The following is an 18902-nucleotide window of genomic DNA, read 5'->3' as shown; positions in this document are numbered from 1 at the left end:
GTATTTTGTCATTGCATACAACTTGCAGCAACTTCAGTCCTGAACAGGCACTATTGGGTAGCAGAGTGGTTAAAGCAGGTTGACCCGGGTCCAGTTACCCACTTGGGAACAATGTACACGCTACTATTAACGCACTCACTCACTGTCAATCCAGGACAATTTTTTTTCAAATCAGTATTGCACATTTAGCCTCCAAAACCAAAGTGTATAGGTTTAAATGATTGTTGATGTTTGTTGTGTGAATCTGGTCCTAGGCCATACACAGTCTGGTGGTAGATGTTTATATTTCACAGTATTCTTATATCTGTACACACTCTTATCTTTACTATTATAGACATTATTGGATGTCAGTGGGTGTTGGAATGTCTAAACAGGATGGGTAGCAGGAGCATGTCACAAAGGAGCATGTCAGCATGCAGTTTGAACACTTTCAACTCCTTGTTATTTATCATTAAATCAAACATGCATTTTCTATCAAAATGAAATCATTATGCATGCAACTCATATTGACTGTTTGTCATAAACCTTTGCTGATTTTTTATAATATTGAAATCCACTGGCACTCTGTCCAATGAATATGCTATACTTATGTTCTATACTTCAGTGGATTCATGCAGTGTATTGCAGAATTTCAGTGAAAAGACTTTCATGCTGTTATTATAGCTTCTGAATTCTTAGTTATTCTATACACATGTAATGATCTGTTTTTTATACTGATTATCTTTATAATTCTCTTTATGCACATTTAGGTAAAGCAGGGACATTTGTATACAATGTTGCCATTGTAAGAAATAACATATATGAATATATCTTTCACCCTGACCAAAGTACTTCCTTCTTTAATTATGTTGTCAACCATTCATCAGTGGCACAGGAATGAATACTACTCTACAGCTGGCTGAGACTGACCTTTCAATTATGTTTCTTATTACTCTCTGATGCATTTTCCTGACATTTTCAAATTTCTAGCTGCAATTTCTCGATATGAATGTTCTGGTCTGCATGTATACTTGTCTAAACTGTTCTCTCCTCTCTTTCGTCTGCAGCTATCTGGAGGAGTTCAACACAATGAGCAAAGCACCCATGCACCTTGTTATGTTTAAGTTTGCTATTGAGCACATCTCACGTGTCAGTCGCGTGCTGCTGCAGGACAACGGACATGCGCTGCTTGTTGGTAAATATCTGTGTTTGTGTATTTGTTTGCGTAAAACTTGAGTGAACAAAGCCATAGAAGGTACTACATCTCTCCAGCCAAGGTTATAAGAGTCAGCCATTATTCAAGGATTTACTGGCATTATCCAATATGTAAATCATAAATGAATTGTTGCATCTTTATCTGCAACACAAAATGGTTGCCAGGCGATGAAATACAAAAGCCTTGTGTATTGTTATGTTTTACAAGTGTGAGAACTTAACATGTGCTGCTCATCTTGACTGTTCCTCCACTGTACCTTATTCTACACATGTATGTTAAAGAGTAATGTTCATATTACGGCAGAGAGCAAAATGATAGCGATGCAAATCAGTAATAAGGTTGATAAAGTATTTCTTCCAACTTTCAAAAGTTACCCCGATTCATATCAGGACACATAAGACATACATGCTTCAGTACATAGAATGGAATGTTCAGTTTGCCTATATGTTTTCACCACATTGGTATCAGAGTCTCACTTCTGAAAACTTCTTGCACTCTACTACTCTGGCATTGAAAACAAATGAAAATATCCCAATACTTCACTGGCTTTTGCTGGCTCGTTTCCAGCAGGGATTTCAAGTTCTATATACCTTCCAAGTATGTATGCTGTATGTGCAGATACAAGACATTATTAGTAAGGAAATCATGATTAATGATTGAAATCTGTGTTATAGTATAGTTATCATTTCGGCTCTCCCCTTTATCCCTTTATAAGTGACATGAAAATATGTAGACCACCCCTGTGAACATCTGGGTGGGAACCAGCACTCAGTAACCCACACTTGCCATAAGAGGTGACTTACTGGTTGAGACATGTCAACAGATGTGTAGATCAATGCTCATGATGTTAATCACAGGATTGGCTGGACCAGATTGATTATTTACAAACTGCTAACCTATAACAAGAAAAAAGCTGAGTGTGGCCTTAAACAAAAAGCATTAAGCATTCTGACCAGTGTAATGGTATTACTGCAAGTAGAAACATGTAAGTTCTTCGAGAGGCATTTTAGAAGTTGTAAAGATGAAGGAAAACCAAGTTTTATGTACAGTCAACCTCTTCATTGCAATGAGTGTGATGTTTTGGCATACATAGTAACCCAGGTAGCAAACACCATTATCATCATCAGTTGCTTGATAATGGTTTTAGGACCTACGCCGAAATGTCACACTCATTGTAATAAAGAAGTTAACTATCCATAAAGCTTGGTTTTTCCTTTATATTCATAGTAGCTGCTGCTGTCTCACTGAATGACTTGTTTCAGGTATTGGTGGTTCAGGAAGGCAGAGTGCTTGCAAGCTGGCTACGTTCATGGCTGACTTCGACTTGTTCCAAATAGAGATTACCAAAAACTATACTACAGTTGAGTGGAGGGAAGACCTAAAAAAGGTAAACATTATGCAGGCCTACCATATTATATGTTAATGAGATGTTTTGCAGTTGTTTATTTATTATTATTGAAAAGCTGGAATGCTGCTAAACTCCAGAGAGTATTATATGTTGTTCACTGGTCACGAGGGGACCAAACGTTGAGGTATCCTGAAGGGTGAGGGGAACATAAACAAACATTGAGGGTACCTCAGCCCATGGTCTCCAAGGGACCAGTGAACAACGTATTTATCTCACCTCAATGTTAATTTTGAACTGTTTGAAACATGTTTATCAGATCGTACACTTCAGCCAACCAGTGTGAATCAAGTAATTCGAATCTTGCATCTTGCTATTTTCCCATAGGTATTGTCTTAGTAAAATAACAGGGATGTAATTCCCCTTCTTAATATTCACAGGAACTACATTTGAACGTATTGTCAAACTGTATTTATTAGAAAGAGAGTCAAATGTTTTCGTAACCATCGCTAGATCTTGCGGACAACACAAGAAAAGCAGATTTAGCATTATCTCCCTTCCATCAATTTCCATTCTGAAAACATTGGTAATTTTCATGAATCATGCATCATTTAATGTTATTCGAGATAAAAAAAAGTAACTACCACAAAGTAATGAATAAGTTCATCCATGGAGATGGATTTGATACTATGTGTAAGAGTATTCCAGTTATATCACAGCATGTGGGCGATAATGTTGAAGCAATGAGAGTGCGTACCACTTTGGTCAAACCTAGAAGCCAGGGAAGGGTGCTTACAAACCTGGATCATTGGGGCAAACCAGGAGTCAAACCCAGAATCATAGGTTTGTGGCATGCTCTAGGAACCTAATTCTGTACACTCAGAACTCTAGGTTAGTGCCGCAAATGTATGTAAGACATGACAGTTAGTGCACTGTGATTGATATATGTTAAACATTGAGGAAATAAGAGTTGCCCCATGTCAGTGATGTAGACTGAGCAGCCCTTGTTGGTGTTGTCAGTTGCTGGTGAAGACAGGTTCAGAAGGAAAGCCCACTGTGTTCCTGTTCTCGGACAACCAGATCAAGGATGAGTCGTTCATGGAGGATATCAGTATGATCCTCAACACAGGCGATGTCCCCAACATCTTCCCTGCTGACGAGAAAGCAGACATCATTGAGAAGATGCAGGTGGTTGCCAGGAATGAGGTCAGTTTTGGAGTAAAGTTTCAAGTCATCCTCATCAGGGTAGTAAAGTAATGTCAATGTAATTTAGATTTTGTGATATATTGATCTGTCTGAAATTGTTACTTCATTGACATGCAAGATTTGAAACAGCATATAGTCAAGTAGTGAAGGTGTTTTCTTGTCATGCTGAAGAACTGGCCTTGACATTGAGGCCATGAAGACTGTTGTACATCTCAGCATTTCTTGTCATGCTGAAGAACTGGCCTTGACATTGAGGCCATGAAGACTGTTGTACATCTCAGCATGTCAGCATGGCATCATTTGTTTCAGGAGACTGAACAATGTCAGACAATACTTCCTGTCATTCTATACTAATATACTTGTTTGAGGTATGTCCAAAAATATCTTCTGCTCACTATGAAAAAGCATTTAACTTTTACTTTTACTTTTAAAAAGCATTCCTACTGTTTTCCAGGGTAAGAAAATCGAGGCAACTCCACTCTCAATGTACAACTTCTTCATAGAGAGAGTAAAGACCAACCTCCATATTGTACTGGCCATGAGTCCTATTGGTGATGCATTCAGGAACAGACTGAGGATGTTCCCCTCTCTCATCAACTGCTGCACAATTGACTGGTTCCAGGTGAGATGCCAAAGTCATATATGTTTAGCAAGACTTATATCACACCTTCCCTGTGATACTGACTTTGTTCCACTGTTATTAAAAATAACATTGATCTTCCCCTTCAGAAGGACAGTTGATCCCAAACAAATTGTTCCATGTCATTTTTCCTAGATCACATCTGCATTTTGACATAGAAACATTGCAGTGATCATTCTTGTTACAAATCAGCATATCAAGTTGTGCACTGCATGGCTACAAAATGCGCATTACAATTATGGTATTATCAAGGCAAGGAATATTACCTGTTTAATGAGTGTTGACTGGCACAGTTTTATGACATCCCCAGGTCTGAATTAGCCAGCCATCATTTGTGCAGCTGTAGGTGTATGATGGGAGTTAACAGGAAGTATTTTAGAATGGTATTATCACGTGCCTGTGTTATGTGTGTGAAGGCATGGCCGGAGGATGCCCTGGAGATGGTGGCCAATAAGTTCCTGGAGGAGGTGGAGCTGGAGGACAGTGTCAGGAAGGAAACGGTCATCATGTGCAAGTACTTCCATGAGTCTGTCAGGAACATGTCAGAGAGGTAAGATAGACCTTATCATCATGAAGTGATCTGTCAAAATACATGCCATCACAGGCAGGACAGCTCCTGAGAATGCTTATTGAAAGTCAGCTATTAAGAATGGGAGTGAGCCATATGTCATACTAGTGTCATTGCATGTCATCATACACTGCTATCATGGAATGATATTATACATGATTACCTACAGACGCTCACAATATTGCATATATGTTGCCAACTTTAGCATACAAGTGTTAGCCCACGCACTCTAACAGTTTAATGTAATTTGGATTCTTTCCTGCTTGTTCTTAACAATGATTTCTGATCTTGCCCAGGTACTTTGACATGCTTCGCCGGCACAACTATGTGACTCCAACATCGTATCTGGAGTTGATCCTGACCTTCAAGAGCCTCCTTGGTGTTAAGCGAGAGGCTATCCTGACCATGAAGAACCGCTACCTGACCGGTCTAGAGAAACTGGACTTTGCAGCCTCCCAGGTGTCTGTGATGCAGCAAGAGCTTCAGGACCTCCAGCCAGAGCTCATCAAGACGTCAGCCGAAACAGAGAAACTCATGATCAAGATTGAGCAGGACACTGTCGAGGTGGAGGCCAAAAAGGAGGTGAGTGTACTAGGACTGTTGACAAGAACTGTTTTGTACAGAGACTGTTAGGAATGAAGTGACAGCAGGACTGTTGGCAAGGACTGTTTTGTTACACTGACTGTTAGGAATGAACTGCCAGGCAGGACTGTTGGCAAGGACTGTTTTGTTACACTGACTGTTAGGAATAAACTGCCAGGCAAGACTGTTGGCAAGGACTGTTTTGTTATACTGACTGTTGAGAATAAACTGCAAGGCAGGATTGTTGGCAAGGACTGTTTTGTTACACTGACTGTTAGGAATAAACTGCCAGGCAAGACTGTTGGCAAGGACTGTTTTGTTATACTGACTGTTGAGAATAAACTGCCAGGCAGGACTGTTGGCAAGGACTGTTTTGTTACACTGACTGTTAGGAATAAACTGCCAGGCAGGACTGTTGGCAAGGACTGTTTTGTTACACTGACTGTTAGGAATGAACTGCCAGGCAAGGCTGTTGGCAAGGACTGTTTTGTTACACTGACTGTTAGGAATGAACTGCCAGGCAAGACTGTTGGCAAGGACTGTTTTGTTACACTGACTGTTAGGAATGAACTGCCAGGCAGGACTGTGGGTTGGGAACTATTGGGCTAAATGAACTCACTTGATTTAGACTCCTGGAAGTTCTGTCTCCATGAATGACTAAAAGTGAATCTTCATGACTTCATAACTTTTCATGAATTAACTATTTAATTGCAGACTGTGCTGAAAATGTTTGAGACTGTTAGTCCGAAAACTGCTCTTGGCATCATAATTCATTACAACATAATGTTGCCATATAGACTGTTGTGCAAGATGAATTATCTTTTATCAGGGATGCCTCATAAATGTAAGATAGATGTCTTTTTAAACTGTATGCCCAAGAATTGTTTCGTCTGGGCAATGTTGACATACAAATCTCTTCTTGTATTCAATGTTAAACTAACATTGTAGTCATATTGTTTTGCCAACATCTGATGACGTGTGTCTTGTATTCGATTAGGTTGTAGCTGCTGATGAAGCTGTGGCCAACGAGGCTGCTGCTGCTGCCCAGGCAATCAAAGATGAATGTGAGAGCGAGTTGGCTGAAGCTATACCAGCCTTGGAGTCAGCTATCGCTGCCCTCAACACCCTCAAACCCTCCGACATCACACTTGTCAAGTCTATGAAGGTACAGATACCACCTTGAAAATTTGAGATCAGTACAATCCAGTGATGATTTCTCCTCTCTTTTCAAAGAATGTTTTCTATTTCCACCTTATGTATAGATTCAGATGGAAAATTCAGGGTTTTATACAATGCAGGAATCCGGAATCTGCAAGGTATTTCTAACCAAAATACTCCTAACCGTATTTAGTTATGAATATTTGTTATGTGACTTAAAACATACGTTATTCAGAACTAACAGAGTGTTCATGATTTCAGTGTGTTATTCATGTCAGTCATGTGTGACTAGGTCAGTGTTTTGGCTCTCTTTGCTATGCATCATAACATGTTTGATGATAAATGGATGTCCAGTAAGATATTTGATATAAACTAAGTGACCTTAATTGAGGCCACAATGAAATGAATCATGTATCGTTTATACTGCCTCCCTTAACTGCCTTTCTGTACTGTTTCTCTGTACTGCCTCTCTCTAATGCCTCAGTGTCCTGCCTCCCTGTACTTCCTCTCTCTAATGCCTCCCGGTACTGAATCTCTGTAATGCCTCTCTCTAATGCCTCCTTGTCCCGCCTCTCTGTACTGCCTTTCTGTAATGCCTCTCTCTGATGCCTCCCTGTACTGAATTTCTGTAATGCCTTTCTAATGACTCCCTGCCCTGCCTCCCAGTAATGCCTCCCAATAATGCCTCCCTCTACTGTGTCTAATGCTTCTTTGTCCTGCATCAGTGTATTGCCTCTCTGTAATGTCTCTAATGCCTCCCTGTAGTGCACCTCCCTGGACTGCGTCTATGCACTATCTCCCAGTACTGCCTCTCTGTAGTGCCTCTGTACTAACTCCCTGTACTGCCTCCCTGGAGAGCCTACCCAGACTGCCTCCCTGTACTCCCTCCCAGTACTGCCTCCCTGTGATGCCTCCCTTTACTAACTCCCTCTACTGCCTCTCCGGAGTGCCTCCCAGTACTGCCTCACTCACTGTGTTGTTGTATGTCAGAACCCTCCTCCTGCGGTGAAGCTGGTGATGGAGTCAGTGTGCGTGATGATGGGCTCCAAGTCTGAGAGGAAGCCGGACCCCGGTGGCAGTGGAAAGATGATAGAGGACTACTGGGGACCGTCTCTCAAGCTGCTCAGTGACCTCAAGTTCCTGGACAGGCTCAAGACCTATGACAAGGACAACATCCCTCCTCCTGTCATCAAGAAAATTAGAGAAAAGTAAGTTGCTCTCCAGAGAGTTCTTATACTTCCTTACCTATATCAGTCTGATAGTGAAAAATATATGTTGCTGGCAAGATAGTCAATTTATATTCTTATACCTTGTTAGCAAACTCAATTGCTTAGACAGATAAATCTAAATTTTATAGTATTGTGACAAAACTATCTCTGTGACAGATATTATCATACAAGTTGTACTCATTACATCAGAATTAACATGTACTAGAGTTAGAACTGGACCATGGTTCAACTTATGGCTGTTGATTTGAATTACATGTACTGGTCCAGTAGAAGTGTATGTATTTTATTGTTATCATCCAATTTGATGGGACATCTGTTTGATTCATCAAAAGATAACATCCTTGTCACTTTTGACATTGTTCTGTTGTGTATAGGTACATGTCAAACCCAGACTTTGACCCTGCTCTGGTTAAGAATGCTTCCACTGCCTGTGAGGGTCTGTGTCGATGGGTAAGAGCCATGGACACATATGATCGAGTGGCCAAGGTTGTGGCACCCAAGAAGGAGAAATTGGCCCAGGCTGAAAGCGAGTTGTCCGTACAGATGGACAAGCTCAATGAGAAGAGAGCTCAACTGCAGGCTGTAAGTTAAAATGAGATTTTGGTTCACATTCAGTGAAATATATTGATCCTAAGTCTTTCCTATTTAAATCTGAATTCATACTGTATTGTAGACCTGTGTCCATATTTCATATGATGAATATGAATCCATGTTTGTTTCAAATTCTGGATTGATATTTTTTATGATTCCAAGACAAGTCCCTCTCACATTCAGGTCATGGTAACCAATGATCTTACAAAGGTCTACAAAGTAAAACAATGCATCATATTGTAGTTATATTTCCCTAGATATGTTGCTTGATGTTTCATACAAAGCAATGTTACCTTTTGAATCCAATTTTGGATGATAAAAAACAAACTCGTCTTGGCTGCAGGTGACAGACAAGCTTCAGGCACTGAATGATGAGTTCGAGGCTATGACCCAGAAGAAGAAAGAGTTGGAAGACAACATTGACCTGTGCTCAAAGAAGCTGGACAGAGCAGAGAAGCTGATCGGTGGACTGGGTGGTGAGAAAGACAGATGGACAGAGGCAGCAAGGATGCTAGGGGATAAATATATCAACATAACTGGGGATGTCCTTATGTCTGCTGGTGTGGTGGCCTACCTTGGTGCCTTCACTGTTGACTTCAGACAGGTAAGTGTGCAAAGCAAAGCAAAGCACAATTAAATATTATTGTAATACTTGGATGCTTGGAAGAGTAGGGAAAAAGCATGGCAATAAAATGTGATGTAAAGATGTACATTAATCTCCCCCTTGAAAATTACTCCTGAAGTTCTATGTGTCTAAAGCCCCATCTCGTAAAATCCCTTCTGGATAAATGAGCCCAGCTTGGATAGTCTATAAGTTATGGCCAAGATAACTCAGGTTTTTGACTGCTACATGAAGTCGTGGTTTTTGAGTGTAATGTGGTATTGCTGAGTGCTACTGACGTGGTCTGAAACTTCAGTTGCTGTATCTGAAGTCCTCACCTGCATCAAGTAACATGACATCATTGTTACCATCCTGGTGTTATCTGCTGAATGAGACCCATGTATCAGGATGAGTCCTGTGTCTGAATGTGCCCTTGTGTCTCACTACCAGTGTTGCTGTTACAGGACATCACCAAGGAGTGGCACACACTGTGCAAGGAGAAGGAGATCCCAAGTTCTGAAGTGTTCTCTCTCAATCTTACACTGGGGGATCCAGTGAAGGTTAGAGCATGGCAGATTGCTGGACTACCTGTAGACTCATTCAGTGTTGACAATGGAATCATTGTTAGCAACTCCAGAAGATGGCCACTTATGATAGATCCACAAGGTAAGAGTCATTATATGTCTGTCTCTGACTCCTGCTACTGTCAGTCTCCTTCTCTTCCACTGTGTCCTTAGCATATTTTGTTCCTTATGTGTCTGTTTAATCCCCATCAGGTCAGGCCAACAAGTGGATCAAGAACATGGAGAAGGAAAACAAACTTGGCATCATCAAATTGTCTGATGCGAATTACATGCGTACACTGGAGAATGCCATCCAGTTTGGAACGCCAGTACTGCTAGAGAACATTGGAGAGGAGTTGGACCCAATACTAGAGCCAATCCTGCAGAAACAGACATTCAAGCAGCAGGGTGTGGAGTATATTCGCTTGGGGGACAATGTCATAGAGTATTCCCATGACTTCAAGATGTACATCACCACCAGACTCAGGAACCCTCACTATCTGCCAGAAGTCTCAGTCAAGGTAAACACAGAATTGGCTTCAGGATTTCATTCATCTTGGAATTGTGGTAACTGGTCACTTGTTCCATACATTTCCCTTGAGAGATGTAAATGTTATGTTGCATGGTAAGACCATATGATAGGGGGGTATAAAATATTCAATGTGTGAATTCACTGAATTTGGTATAGAACACTGAATAGAACATATGATCAATAAAATGCATTGCACTACCTGCCCTGGTCCTGAATTCACCAGATTGTGGTCCTTGATTTGCCTGTAACATACCTATCCTCATGGTGGACGAAGTTGGCTTGCTGAAGAAGATCTTGAATTTTGACAAAGGGAGGATACAATACTGAAGTCTCAAGGTGACATGAGCGAGGATGAAATTAACATGTAAAGTGTCTGAAGAAAAAGACACCCAACCTCGTTATCTGTTGCCTTTGTTCCACCACCACTGTCAAGCATCATTTTTGGTCTTTCTGAAGCTGAGACACCAAGATATGAAATACTGTTCTAGTAGGATAAAACAGGCTAATCAATGCACCAGCCATAGTGTCAGTTGATGTATGTTGTAGGTGTGTGTGCTGAACTTCATGATCACCCCTCAAGGTCTGGAGGACCAGCTACTGGGAATCGTGGCAGCCAAGGAAAAGCCAGAGCTGGAGGAGAAGAAGAACCAGTTGATCCTGGAGTCGGCTGCCAACAAGAAGCAGCTGAAGGAGATTGAGGACAAGATCCTGGAAGTCCTCTCCTCATCACAGGTAGGGAACAGCCTTTCATTATGTTCTCAGTATGAAACACTTTTAGGTTCTCTTTCCCAGGTTTTTGTCTTACTAGATAATATACCTAACCTAAATCATTAAAGGACAGAACAGATTTCAATTTTTTTCTTCAGGGTAATATTCTAGAGGATGAGACAGCTATAAAGGTCCTCTCCTCTTCCAAAGTCCTGTCTGAGGAGATCTCAGCCAAGCAGGAGATCGCTGCATCCACAGAGAAGGAGATTGATGAGACAAGAAATGGATACAAACCTGTTGCAGTTCATTCATCTATATTGTTCTTCTGCATCTCTGACCTGGCCAACATTGAGCCTATGTACCAATACTCTTTGACATGGTTCATCAACCTGTATCTGCAGGTGAGGCTTCAGTATAAGCATTTGTGTATTTGTGTAACAGCACGTAAGTGTTGTAACAGTCAAATACAGTTTCGACTCAGGTTAACAGAGAAAGTTTGACTTAAACCACAAGGTTTGTTTTAGAATGTCAGTTCCACTGGTGGTATATTATAAGATTATAATATATAATTTCACTATCAGACACATACTTTATTTATATTGCACAGAAAACAATATTTTTATATAAAAACAGACTGCCTTTCCCTGTAAACCCTGAAAACTCCATTTTCCTGTGAGTGAGTAGGGTTTGACTCTGCTTTTAGCAATATTCCAGTAATGACACATCAGGGAACTGGAAATGGAACTGGAAATGGGCATTACATGTTGTGCCCATGTTGGGTAGCTACCCTACCCCCCTCCTTTCTTAAGAGTTACTTCATAAAACTGTATGCCTGTAACTCTGCAACTCCTTACCCAACTGCACATCAACCCCACAGCTATGTAACTCAAAAACCCTGTAACACCATAAGTGCCAGAAATCCTAAAGTTGAACAAGTGTTTGGGTTTTTCAGATGCAAACACAATCACTGATGTGTTTTAGCCAGTAAAATACAAAGCATTGAATAAACATTTCTCTGCGTTTCAGTCCATCATCAACAGTACACCATCAGATGACTTGGAGGAAAGAATCTTCAACCTCAATGACCATTTCACCAACAGCATCTACCGTAATGTGTGTCGGTCACTGTTTGAGAAAGACAAGCTCCTCTTCTCCTTCGTCCTGTGTATTGGAATAATGAGAGGACAGTAAGTTGATCTGTTAAAGATATAATCCTTTATTCAGAATTTATATCATTAGGTTTGGATATAGGTATTAGGCACATGAATATGTAGTGAAATTAGTATGTTTCAAGTTTTTTAAATTATTTTTACATTTTCCAGCAATCACTGGCCTCATGTCTAGATGACCTGTCATATTGAACAGTTTGAAAATTTACAAACAAAAGTACCCAGACATCAGGAATAAGGACCCATAGTACCCAGAATATTTGAAATGGGGAGTCAAAGTATGCAGAAATCGAAAAATGGTGTCATAGTAACCTGAAATCAGAAGTAGATATGGACATAGGGTTCCGGATAACCAGAGCCATGATAAACAATAACAATGGTAGCTATATACCTGCAGTCTGTCACAGTCCAGTGACACTGTTTCTGTGTCTTGCAGGGGCAAGATCATGGAGGAGGTGTGGAGGTTCCTGCTGACTGGGGGTGTGGCTCTGGAGAACCCCTACCCCAACCCAGCCCCTGAGTGGCTCACAGAAAAGTCCTGGGCTGAAATTGTCAGAGCAGGAAGTCTGGAGAATCTAAAAAATTACAGAGAACGTAAGTGTGGTTGAAGTTGGAAGAGTATGCATGCAAGTGTTGTAAATCATGTTTCTGTTGTTAACTTTGACAACAGTTCATCATGAATCTTTACTGATCACAACTTTCTGATTTATTAAAAAATGTACCAGTTGCCATCTATTTAACAAGTTAACTTTTTTTCACTTGTAGATTTTGAAGAAAATGTATCGGAATGGAAGAAATTCTATGATTCCTCAGCACCTCATGAATACAAACTGCCAAGTCCATTTAATGCTCTTAGCGGTCTTGAGAGGATGGTCATTTTAAGGACACTGCGGCCAGACAAGATTGTTCCTGCAACTCAGGAGTTCATTGTTGACAATCTAGGCCAGACATATATTGAGCCTCCGACATTTGACCTGGTTGGTTCATTTGCGGACTCGAATTGTTGTGCTCCTTTAATCTTTGTGCTCTCTCCGGGAGCCGATCCTATGGCGGCTCTTCTCAAGTTCGGCCAAGACAAAGGCTTTACTGGCAACCGTATCCAAACCATCTCCCTGGGACAAGGACAGGGTCCCATTGCTGCAAAGATGATTGACAATGCTATCAGAGATGGTACTTGGGTGGTGCTGCAGAACTGCCATTTAGCCACAAGTTGGATGCCGAGACTAGAGAAGATCTGTGAGGAGGTGATAGTTCCTGAGAACACACACAAAGAGTTCCGTCTGTGGTTGACCAGTTACCCCTCAGACGAGTTCCCCGTTTCCATCCTGCAGAATGGAGTCAAGATGACCAATGAGCCCCCTAAAGGTCTACGTGCCAACCTGCTGAGATCCTACCTCAATGATCCTATCTCAGACCCTGCCTTCTTTGGTGGATGTAATAAGGTAGGTGTGCGTATGTTTAAAAGGCTTGGATCCTCAGATTAACTTTGAACTTTGCATAATCAATAGCCTAAAACATTTTTTGCTTGTAAAGCTCTTATATCCTATTCTTGGTTATTATCATGGCTGTTGTTGTAAACAGTCTATTAATAACACACCCTTACAATCAAGGTGAAGATATACCAGTAGCCTTGGAGCATATGACACGATGCCTGCTTAACCAACTTGCCATGTTTTCTAGGGAGTCAAATGGCACAAGATGCTGTTTGGTCTGTGCTTCTTCCATGCCATGGTCCAAGAGAGGAGGAAGTTTGGTCCCCTCGGCTGGAACATCCCGTATGAGTTCAACGAATCTGATCTGAGGATCAGCATGAGACAGATGCTTGTGAGTATACTACTTTGTCATTGTCGACACTTTCTAGTTCTGGAAGCACTGACATCTCTGTTCTGGGTCGTTGCTCTTCTTGAATGACTCTGTCCATGTTGTACATGATCCTGAATGGCCTGCCTTGTGTTGTACATGATCCTTAAGGACCTGTCCTGTGTTGTACGTCCTCCTGAATGACCCTGTCCATGTCTTGTGGTGTAGCTCTTCCTGAATGACTATCTATATCATGTGTTGCATCTGTCTCTGAGTGACCATATCCTGTGTTGTAGATGTTCCTGAATGACTATGAAGAGCTACCCCTCCCAGCTCTCACCTACCTGACAGGGGAGTGTAACTATGGTGGCCGTGTCACTGATGACAAGGACAGGAGACTGCTGATGTCACTGCTGTCCATCTTCTATAAGGATAAGATCATCAACGATCCTGACTACAAGTAAGTGAGGATGTGGTGTTGTTATTATGCACTGTTGTTGTGTGGGTCATCCCCTGATGCCATGATACCGGATTAAGAGTAACAGTCCTTTAGTTTGCCAGTTTTCAGTGAGTATAGTTGTCACCAGTAGTCTCATTTGGGAGAGGGCCATAGGCCCAAGGGCATTTCTCGAGGAAAAGCATCCTTCCTTTTTTTGTAGGCTTTATGTTTCGTGATGTTGGGGTTCTGTGTTTTTGTGTTTTACCCTGTGTTCCACAGTATGAATGCAAGGCAATGTCTGATCATCTGTGTGTTTGTGTGTAGGTTCTCCCCAAGTGGATTGTACTTTGCCCCTGAGGAAGCCCCATATCAGAGCTACCTGGATTACATACGCACCCTCCCACTCATCCCCAACCCAGAAGTGTTTGGGCTCCACGAGAACGCTGACATCACAAAGGACAACCAGGAAACTCAGCAGGTGCGTCTGTCCTTACTGACTATGGGTTTTAAGTGAACTCTGTTGATTTTAATGAATCTGGACTTATTTTCCACAGTTAGAACACGTAGGATCTGTTTGTAAAATATGGGCCTTAGAAAATTCAGTCTGACTATGGTTAGTTTGTTCTCTCTCTGTAGTCAGTGAATATATGTTCTTGCTTTATTCTGTTGTCCTGCGTAGTTAGGCCTGATTCAGACAAACCAGTAGTATTAATATGGGAAAAGTACAGTAATAGCTACCTGGTCACAGCCCACATGGTTCAGTTTATCCCAGTCTGTTATCATATACCAACTGCTGCTGCTGGGGAAGGTAAATGTCCTCCTACTGCCAGAAACCCATGTTAGCGATAATGTTGTTGATGATGATGATGATGATGATGATGATGATGATGACCTGTGTTTCAGCTGTTTGACAGCATCCTTCTAACGCTGCCACGACAGAGTGGTGGAGGAGGAAAGAGTTCGGGAGAGGTTCTGCAAGATCTTGCTGCTGACATTCTGTTGAAACTCCCTAAAGACTTTGATATTGAATACGTGAGTAGCAGTCTACAACATATCTCAACTGTTAAGTATGTACAGCTACATGTAATCATCAGTGCAGGGACCCATGGCAGTATATCAAGGGTAGTAATTCATACTTGATGGCCTTACTGCCTGAGGAGTCTCCTTGGATATATGTTAGAACTTAGATTTGGTTCTAATCTGTAGCATTGATAAATAAGTGAACTCATATAGTTCAGTACTATTGCAGTTAGAGTACCAGTATACAGTAGTTTGATGCATGCATCTGTATGTTACCATTCTAAACTATGAATACCACCTTCAGGCACATGTCTACCGAAAAATCTGTGTTAGAATTGTTCTTCAGCAATCCATGCTTGTCATAAGAGGCAACTAGTGGGATCAGACGGTCAGGCTTGCTGAGGACACATGTCATGATATCCAAATGGCAATGATCACTGGATGGTCTGGATTCAGACTCAGTTATTTGCAGGCCGCTGCCATATGAGTGTGGCGTAGAATTGAACTCACTCACTCACTCACTCAGACACGTCTATAAAGATGACTTGCTTCTCCTGCAGGTGATAAACAAGTACCCAGTTGTCTACAATGAGTCCATGAACACTGTGCTACGTCAGGAGCTGATCCGATTCAACCGCCTGACAAAGGTTGTCCGCAGCACCCTCCAGAACCTACAGAAGGCCATCAAGGGTCTGGTGGTCATGTCCTCCGAGTTGGAGGAGGTTTTTGACTCAATGCTGGTGGGCAAGGTGCCTGCTGTGTGGGCATCCAAGTCCTATCCATCACTGAAACCTCTGGGTAGTTACGTCACAGATCTCCTACTCAGGTAAGGTTGTCCTTGTATGAAAAGCATAGTGTTTACCAGGACTCCAAACTGAGCTGATGGTGCAGTTAGTACATGATCGCATGTGTGTCTTTAGTTGGCATGGTTACCATGGGAACCAGGAGGAGAAATGGTGCATAGAAATCCATGTTTGTCATAAGTTAGCTGCTTGCTCACTATCACCAACATTGTCATAGGAACATGTTGACTATTTTCCGTTGTCATTATTACATGTTCAGTATTCCCCATTGTCATTAGGACATATTCAGTACTCCCCATTGTCATTAGGACATGTTCAGTACTCCCCATTGTCATTAGGACATGTTCACTATCCACCATTGTCATTAGGACAAGTTTCCCATCCACCACTGTCTTTAGGACATGTTCACTATCCAACACTGTCATTAGAACATGCTTACTATGCACCACTGACATAAGGACATGTTCACTATCCACCATTATTCAACTGTGGCATGAGACTCACAGTGATTCCTTAATTTGTTCAACTCGTTCTGATATTGACTTTTTTAAAGGATTCCTATGACTTGACCTTTTAGAACAAGATGTAAATATTGTAATTGTTTGACTAGTAATCTGACTGACAGTGTTGTATAACTGACACACACTGAACTCTCTGGCAGATTGAAGTTCCTCAAGGACTGGATAGACAATGGTGCTCCTGCCACATTCTGGCTGTCTGGATTCTACTTCACCCAGTCCTTCCTCACAGGCAAGTGTATCAGTAGTGTGCATATCCTGTACAAAGTAATGTGAATGAAGTAACCAGTACATTTCATTTGTGTATTGTTTTCATCATAGTCTGTTTGCAGTCTCTTCCAAACACTTTTTAATCCACATTGAAAACTTGCATTTCATATCAGCAGGTCTAAGTTTTGTGCTTGTTGTAAAAGGTGATAACAGTGGTCAAGTTCAATGACTTTGTTGGCACATGTCGTCCTATCCCAACTGTGTACATCGATGCTCATGCAGTTGATCACAGGATTGTCTGGTCCAGACTTGAATATTTTCAGACCTTAATTAATGTAGCTTGATTATTGATGAGTGTGGCGTTAAACAACAAACCAACTAACTAATGTAATGAATTAAGTTGTAATACTTCAGCACATAGGCAAACAGAAAATGACTGTAACTGTGGCTAAGGTCAAGGTTATTTTCTCCTTCTGCATATTTGTTGTGATTATATTCAGTTTGATTTGTAACTATGTTCAAGGTGCATTTCTAAGGATGCTTATATCCTCACAGGTGTGTCCCAGAACTTTGCCCGCAAGTACAGCATTCCCATAGATTTGGTTGGGTTTGAGTTTGAAGTAACAACCGAGGAGAGAGAGATGACAGAAAAACCAGAGGATGGAGCTTATGTCTATGTGAGCATTGATATATTCACATTTCCAAAGTTCTCATGATTACTGAACAAATTTGTGACTCAGGTGAAACCTCTCTATTAGAAAGCATCAGGTAAATTTGAGAATTTGAGCTAAATATTGGGTAGCACCTTAAACCAGTAGTGATGGGTATTGACCTACTTTCACGCTGCAGTATATTATAGTAATCATTTGTGTATTATGATGTGTACCACAATATGTTGCTTGTGTTTCATCAATAATGTATTATAAACCTGAACTTTTCCACACAGTTTTTGCACCTTTGTGACTGCCCACATTTTTTGTCAAATGTTGTCATTGTCTCAAAGCATGCATTGTCAACATGTTATGTTACAAGAAACTGGCTGGATGAAGTTTCTCTTCTCTGATTGCAGAAATTAGATTTTAATTTCTGTATATCATAGTTTTAACTTGTCAAATGTGTTAACTTTGACAATTAAGTTGAATGCAGATGTGATTTGGGAACAGCACTCACTATAACAGATTGTATTCATCAGTATTACATATTTCATAAACAACAATACTGCGCAGCTCTATAAACCAATGTTCTGTGAAGGTTAGTGTGTTGGTGGATATCACTAAAGTATGCATTATTTTTGTCTTTCCTCTCACATACATTACGTATAAGTATAAAACCGAGCCACTGCAGCACATGGTCTATCACAGATTACTTAATAACACATAGATTTTATTAGTGTTGAGTTTACTTGATCTCCAAACAACCACAGTGAGAAACATCTAAGATATGAATTTATAGGAAATTAACCTATGTTTTCAGGGCCTCTTCCTCGAGGGTGCCAGATGGGATCGGGAGAAGATGCAGATTGGAGAGTCTCTTCCCAAGATTCTGTTTGACTCTATCCCTGTCGTATCCTTTCTTCATCAGTTAATTGTCAAATACTGTTATGTTTATTGCAGTATTTTCCACTTCACAAACTTGACTCAGTGCTGGCTAATTATAAACCATGGTGTTTGGCAGTTGTTGATGAAATTCATGTGGTGTGAAACATTTCTATTGGTCTGGTGAAGGTACCTGAGAGGGTTACAACTTGAATTTACGGAACACATAGAGTAATTTCTATTATGAAGCAGGATGTTCATTTGAAAAATAATGATAAATTAGACTTATGCCAAAAGTATGTACAAAGTAAGATGCAAGATAAATATTATGTTTAAATATTTTCATAAATATGGACAAAATAGACTGATACCGATATATAAATATGTTCTAAGACTTCAGAGGGGCGGTGGGGTAGCTAAGTGGTTAAACAGTTTACTCATACTCCGAAGACCTGGGTTTGATTCTCCACATGTGTGAAGCCAATTTCTG

At 40.9% G+C, this 18902-nt stretch overlaps 1 protein-coding gene across 1 annotated transcript in view; it reads left to right on the top strand.

The window, feature by feature from the left end:
• Positions 1-18902, top strand: part of LOC137283656 (dynein axonemal heavy chain 3-like) — a 61410-nt gene that overhangs the window by 39231 nt on the left and 3277 nt on the right. Inside the window, exons 44-68 of the mRNA XM_067815266.1 lie at positions 1047-1174; positions 2458-2582; positions 3561-3746; positions 4201-4368; positions 4803-4936; positions 5251-5536; positions 6534-6701; positions 7685-7902; positions 8298-8505; positions 8858-9118; positions 9580-9781; positions 9892-10199; positions 10757-10942; positions 11077-11319; positions 11945-12105; positions 12524-12681; positions 12853-13529; positions 13768-13911; positions 14184-14347; positions 14651-14804; positions 15230-15358; positions 15907-16172; positions 16811-16899; positions 17433-17554; positions 18351-18440. Coding sequence (XP_067671367.1) covers positions 1047-1174; positions 2458-2582; positions 3561-3746; positions 4201-4368; positions 4803-4936; positions 5251-5536; positions 6534-6701; positions 7685-7902; positions 8298-8505; positions 8858-9118; positions 9580-9781; positions 9892-10199; positions 10757-10942; positions 11077-11319; positions 11945-12105; positions 12524-12681; positions 12853-13529; positions 13768-13911; positions 14184-14347; positions 14651-14804; positions 15230-15358; positions 15907-16172; positions 16811-16899; positions 17433-17554; positions 18351-18440 — 4975 coding nt within the window. The remainder of the gene's footprint in view (positions 1-1046; positions 1175-2457; positions 2583-3560; positions 3747-4200; positions 4369-4802; positions 4937-5250; positions 5537-6533; positions 6702-7684; positions 7903-8297; positions 8506-8857; positions 9119-9579; positions 9782-9891; positions 10200-10756; positions 10943-11076; positions 11320-11944; positions 12106-12523; positions 12682-12852; positions 13530-13767; positions 13912-14183; positions 14348-14650; positions 14805-15229; positions 15359-15906; positions 16173-16810; positions 16900-17432; positions 17555-18350; positions 18441-18902) is intronic.

This window comes from Haliotis asinina, chromosome 5, assembly GCF_037392515.1.
Source record: "Haliotis asinina isolate JCU_RB_2024 chromosome 5, JCU_Hal_asi_v2, whole genome shotgun sequence".
NCBI lineage: Eukaryota > Metazoa > Mollusca > Gastropoda > Lepetellida > Haliotidae > Haliotis > Haliotis asinina.
The sequence above is the reverse complement of the archived record's forward strand: the minus strand, read 5'-3'. Positions and strand labels throughout refer to the sequence as shown.